The 6,199-nt window shown below is 46.7% G+C and overlaps 1 protein-coding gene across 1 annotated transcript; it reads left to right on the forward strand.

Annotated features, from left to right (window-relative positions):
• The first annotated feature begins 2,063 nt into the window (after positions 1–2,063).
• LOC137363451 (histone H2A-like) lies at positions 2,064–2,453 on the forward strand. Its single transcript, XM_068027277.1, has one exon. The coding sequence runs from the start codon at positions 2,064–2,066 to the stop codon at positions 2,451–2,453; it is 390 nt and encodes a 129-aa protein (XP_067883378.1).
• The last annotated feature ends 3,746 nt before the right edge of the window (positions 2,454–6,199 follow it).

Raw genomic sequence — 6,199 nt, forward strand, 5'->3', positions numbered from 1 at the left:
CAACAGGCACAGTGAACATAATCTTCACAGCAAGACAACTTCAAGAAAATGTAGGGAGCAGCAGCAACCTTTATCCATGGCCTTCTCTGACCTGACAAAGGCCTTCGACTCTCCCAACCAAGAGGGATTATGGAATGTCCTCCTCAAACATACTGCACTCCGACATGCAAGCTGTAATCCTTGCCAACGGATCTATCACTGACCCAATCCGAGTGCAAACTGGGGTCAAGTAAGGCTGTCATCGCACCAATGTTCTTTTCCATCTTCCTTGCCGCAACACTCCACCTCATCTCCTCACACTCAAACACAGTACCTGACAGAGACAGAATGAATCCATACAGCACCAGAGACTGAGTTACCAAATTACATAAAACACTCAAACACAGCAGCCTAGACTAAAAAGAAAATTAATTGCACACTCACATGCAATAGCAGAGACACAACGACACAGAATCAGTCAATAAGTGTCCTCCCAACAACAACCAGGACATTTCCAGGAAGCTCCACACAGGGAGCAGCTCTTTCAATTTTAACTGGGGCTGGAGAGAGTCTTTGTGAAATATACTTCCTGATTGCAGTAAGGGAATTTGTGATTGGTTGCAAATATTTAATCTGATTGGATGGCGAAAGAGACCAAATGTCGAATTACAATATTAAATCGTTGGGACATCATTCCAAATCACCCAATCACAATCTTTACTTTTCCCCATCCCTCATTAGCATAGAGCTGTGGGATTGTCTATTTAATCCGCACTCGGAAGGGGTTTGGTTTATTTCTGAGTCTGAAATTGAAACTGAAGATGGTTGAGGAGAAGAAGAAAGCAGCTGCTAAGAAGGGCGCCAAGAAAACCTTAAATAAACCGTCAGCAAAGGGCGGCAAGAAGCGGAGAAAGTCGAGGAAGGAGAGTTACTCCATCTACATCTACAAAGTGATGAAGCAGGTTCACCCCGACACCAAGGCCATGAGTATCATGAACTCGTTTGTGAACGATATTTTCGAGCGCATCGCGGGTGAGGCTTCCCGCCTGGCCCATTACAACAAGCGCAGCACCATCAGCTCCCGGGAGATCCAGACCGCCGTGCGCCTGCTGCTGCCCGGGGAGCTGGCCAAGCACGCCGTGTTGGAAGGGACAAAGGCGGTGACCAAGTACACCAGCTCCAAGTGAAACTGCACAATGGACTGAAAAACATCCCAAACACAACGGCTCTTTTAAGAGCCACCCACAATCTCTCTGAAAAAGCTGCATCCGAACATCTCTATGAAATCATTTTAAGACAATGTGTAACATAATAAATGTCCCACTGCTGTGTTTTTTCTGCTGTCCCATAAACCAAACTCAAACCCATAATCCACTCATCCGCCTTTCCTTTTTTGCTTAAAGCTGTTATTGTTGTTTTACACAGCCCCTGAATGACCGCATTAACAGCTGCTTTCAGCGGTAAGGGTCAGACCTCAGTCCCTTCACTCTATTCCTGAAATGTGAACTGATTCATAATTTTATTAACAGTAACTCTCCGCACTGAAACAGCCCGGAATGGGATTATTACACAGCAGACTAAGGGCACTTTGAGGACTCGATCCTGCTTCCTCTTTTCAGAGAAGGACACTGGGCTCTGATTGAAGATAAACTGAATGTTTCAATTCAGGGAAATGCTGTAAACAGGGATTTAGTACCTCCCGGGACAGTTTGAAAGCGATTGGAGAAAGATCCACAATTTAAATAACATTTTAAACCCGCGTCTGTAATTCGTGACGGAAAAAGTTGAATAGAACAAAATAAAGACAGAGGATTTTAAATATTTGACTCAGGATGACATTTATTTTAATCCGCTCCTTTCTGACAATGAAATTGGCGGTCTTTTTGAAATTGACAAATTTTCTGCTTCTGATGTTTTGGCGGTAAACCCCGCCCACCTCTGTTGTCAGTGACCTGATTGGTGAAGAATATAGGCAAATGAGGTGAATTAAGTACCGGCCAATGGGGAGAGTTTTCAGGCGATAAGTAAAGTGAATGCGGCGGAAGTTATCCATTCTTTGTGAAAGCATTTGCGAGATTGTGGAAATGTCTGGAAGAGGAAAGACCGGCGGCAAAGCTCGGGCCAAGGCCAAGTCTCGGTCTTCCCGGGCCGGACTGCAGTTCCCGGTGGGCCGTGTTCACAGGCTCTTGAGAAAGGGCAACTATGCTGAGCGTGTGGGTGCCGGAGCCCCGGTCTATTTGGCTGCTGTGCTCGAGTATCTGACTGCTGAAATCCTCGAGCTGGCCGGGAACGAGGCCCGGGACAACAAGAAGAGCCGCATCATCCCCAGACACCTGCAGCTGGCCGTCCGCAACGATGAGGAGCTCAACAGGTTGCTGGGGGGAGTGACTATTGCTCAGGGCGGGGTGCTGCCTAATATCCAGGCCGTGCTGCTGCCCAAGAAAACCAGCGCTCAGAGCTCCCAGAAAAAGTAAAGCGGCCGAAATGTCATCAAATAAACCAAAGGCTCTTTTCAGAGCCACCCACAGTCTCTGTGAAAGGGCTGGTTACTGTCTGATTCCAAAATGCCAGTAACAGGACCGAATGAGAACTATTTCAAATGTTTAAGCATCTGTTTCAGTGATTTCTCACTGTCACCCCAAAACCTGTCTAATTTATTAATTCCACACTGAGTGAGTTATTTGTCCCGTTACAGATTGCTGAATAGAGTCTTACCGCCATGTACAGATAAGTAGACAAAAAAATTACAGATGAAAACTTCGTAATATATATAATCCATCAAAAGCTTTTTTTATTCCGCTTTTATCAGCACAAAGTCCTGGCCCGATTTTAAGAACAGCTTTAAACTAACGCCAGATTTACCATTAATTCGCTTCTTTCCGACACTGAAATTGACGGCTTTTTCGAATTCAAACTTTCTGCCAATTTAAGCCAGTGATTTGCTGTATTTTCTAATTCGAGGCTCTGCGATTGGTTAAGACATGTGAATGAGACGTGGGTGACCAATCAGAAGTGGGCTCTGGATAGCTGTGGGAATTCCAGGTCCCTGAATGATTGAGCTGAAACTGATCAGTTTCACAAACCCTGTCAGTTTCAGTGCAGGAAACGCCGTCTCGGGAGAAATAACATCACAAGTGGGTCTGGTTCCAGTGACCGATTCAACGGCTGCTGCAAAACTCCCGGATTCCCTCATTGCAGCGAAATCATTTTGAAATTCTATGAAAACAATGAGTGATTCTGGAGGAGTGATGTGGCTTTTCACTGAGGGCATGTGTCGACTGGGGAAATAACTAAGTGCAGAGCCTCGGGCACTGTTAACACAGCCCGTTTAGAAAATCAAATCCACTGCACATCCTTGCTGCAAATGAAATGTCAAATTCGGGGATTCCATTTTTTTTCATCCCGAACACAGCAGATTGATTGAACAAAGAATTAAAAGTAAAATACTGCGAATGCTGGAAATCTGAAATATTTCAGATTGATTGAACTGTTCGAAACAGCCTATCCCAGCTCCCATTTCTCGGTCACTGCTCTCTCTGTGAGGCGGTGGGTGGCTCTGAGAAGAGCCTTTGTTTTGTGTTTGCTGGAAAGGGTCAAATTGTTCAACCGCCGAATCCGTAGAGAGTGCGGCCCTGCCGTTTCAGAGCGTACACCACATCCATGGCAGTGACCGTCTTGCACTTGGCGTGCTCAGTGTAGGTGACCGCATCCCTGATCACATTCTCCAGGAAAACCTTCAACACCCCGCGAGTCTCCTCATAGATCAAACCCGAGATCCGCTTGACCCCGCTACGGCGAGCCAGGCGGCGGATTGCTGGTTTGGTGATGCCCTGGATATTATCACGAAGCACTTTGCGGTGCCGCTTTGCTCCGCCTTTGCCCAGTCCTTTGCCTCCTTTACCTCTGCCAGACATGATGATTCTTCACTCAGATCACTGCACTATATAAAAAGCAGACTCTTGCAGGCTCTACTTTACACAGACCGCCCGGACCTGCCTGAGAATGGCAGAGAGAGAGCAGGAAGGGGAGGAGACAGAGTGAAGATTGAACAGAGAGCAGATGGGGAGGAGACACCCAGAGTGACAGACAGAGAGAGAACGGCCCCTCATCTTTCAGCTCCACCTCCAGTTTCCTCTGGTTCGCCAATTTCAAACCCTTTATTAACAGTGGAACCGAAACCCAGCTCTCCACACAAACCCTTCCAGACTCGGCCTTCATAGTCAAGGCTTTCCAGAAAGCCGGAGCTTTTAAATATGGTTCCGCTACAATTAACACTCAGTAATATTCCCACCTGAACACATTCCATTCTGTAACAAATAACCTACTCAGTAACGTCACCATTTCCACACACATCCTCTTCCAGCAGTTTACAAACACCTTATTTCAGCCGTTTGGGGAATCTCCTGTGTTAAGATTGGAGTTGGAAAGCGGCCTTTACCCGGCAGTGTTACCGTCTCACACTGAATCTGCCAGACATCCTGTTGATCTGCCTAGTTCCCCACTGTCTCTCTTGACTATCACATGGCACGGGTAGTATTTCAGAAAGTACTGCAATGGAGGGAGTGCTGGGGACTCCAGGCCAATCCTGGAGGGATGGGGAAAATATCTTTAGAAATTCCCTGGAGAGAATCGTGACATGACAGGTCTCCAGGGACAGACCAAGGAGAGAGTGTGGACATTGAATGGAAACATGGCAAAAAGAGTTGGGGATTCAGGAACACAATCCTCTTTGATGGGTTACAGCCTCCCCTCTGCTCCTACTCTTTACGAGACATTTTTCCAGTTTAAATTTATGGACAAGGTGGGTTAGTTGCTCTCAGGGTGGATGGGGGGAGAGGAGCCTCAGTGGCCATGGGTGGGACAGGGAAAATGGAGTCAGAGAACCAGGACTCCGGTCACTCACCAGCAATGTCTGCTGGAAGTAATCTGTGGATCGGATGATGCCGGGGGCCCATGGAGAGGGGAAGGGGGTGGGGTGATGGAGTGAGGAGGTGGAGAGGGAGTGTTCGTGGTGTCACAGCCGACCCCCTGCCCAAACCAAACTCCCACATCCCAGCATTATATTGTCCAATTCCTGGAGGCGGAGGATGGCGATTCCCGTTGGATTAATTTCTAATGTTCGGCATCTTATCCTGATAAAATCACCAGTTCTGAAGGAGGCCATTCTGTACTTATTCTCCGGTCATCGAGGGGTCATCTTTCCCTTTTCAGCTCCTGACTGCTGGTATTTCTGCTGTTAAATGTGAAATGCAACATATGTTCGCAGCTGCTTCTGCCCTGTTGCAGCCATAGGAACATAGAAATGGGGGTAGGCCATTCAGCCCCTCGAGCCTGCTGCACCTTTCAATTAGATCCTGGCTCACCTGTATCTTAACTCCAGCTACCTGCTGTGATTTCATAAACCCTCAGACCGTCACTGGATAAACATCTCTCAATCTCAGGTTGGAAATTGTCAATTGACCCTCAGGTTTATCTGAATTTTCGGAGAGAATTCCAGGTTCCCGCTCCCCTTTGTGTGAAAAAGTGCTTCCCGGCAATATTCCTGAAAGGCAGAACTCTAATTTTTGAGTTCTCTCCCTTTGTTGTGGAACTGCTTGTTTACAGCTCAGACCGAAGTCCACACTGCAGAACAAACAGCTGTTCCTCTGATCCTGTCACTTCAGCTTTGGATTTGAAGCTCAAGCCTCTTTCCATGATGATTCTTTGTGCCCTATCTCTGTAAATGGTTATGCCTGTCTTTTTGTGGGGTATGTCCAACATTCTTTTTTCCAGTCCTACTCAGGACCCCACCCCCAGCTCTTTTTCCGGTACAATGATGACTGGATCAGTGTCATTTCCTGCTCCCGCTCCGAACTGGAAAATTACATCAAATTCGTTTCCGATTTCCCCCTCACTGTGGTTGACAGGGCTCTCAACCCTTTTTATTATTTTATTTTATCTTTTTGTTTAACCATGTGCCTGCCTTAAATTTGGTTTTTCAAGTATGTGCTTTTGGACAAAACTATTGATTATTCTGTCATTAACACTCTCTCAGCACTAATATTTTGTCTTTCACTACACCATTAGCACACTCCCTTTGCCTTTGCCCCATGACCTCCTTGTCAGTTAATCTCTCCTGCCCTCTGCCCTATTACACACCTTCCCTTTTGTTCTCTTCCCCACCTCCCCCCACCCCCGCTTCACTTGCTTAAAACCTATTACACTGAGTGTGAGACAAATT

Source organism: Heterodontus francisci, unplaced genomic scaffold, assembly GCF_036365525.1.
Source record: "Heterodontus francisci isolate sHetFra1 unplaced genomic scaffold, sHetFra1.hap1 HAP1_SCAFFOLD_61, whole genome shotgun sequence".
NCBI lineage: Eukaryota > Metazoa > Chordata > Chondrichthyes > Heterodontiformes > Heterodontidae > Heterodontus > Heterodontus francisci.

Excerpts from the sequence above, each read along its gene's own strand:
- LOC137363451 (XM_068027277.1), top strand. The coding sequence starts at position 2,064 with ATGTCTGGAAGAGGAAAGACCGGCGGCAAAGCTCGGGCCAAGGCCAAG.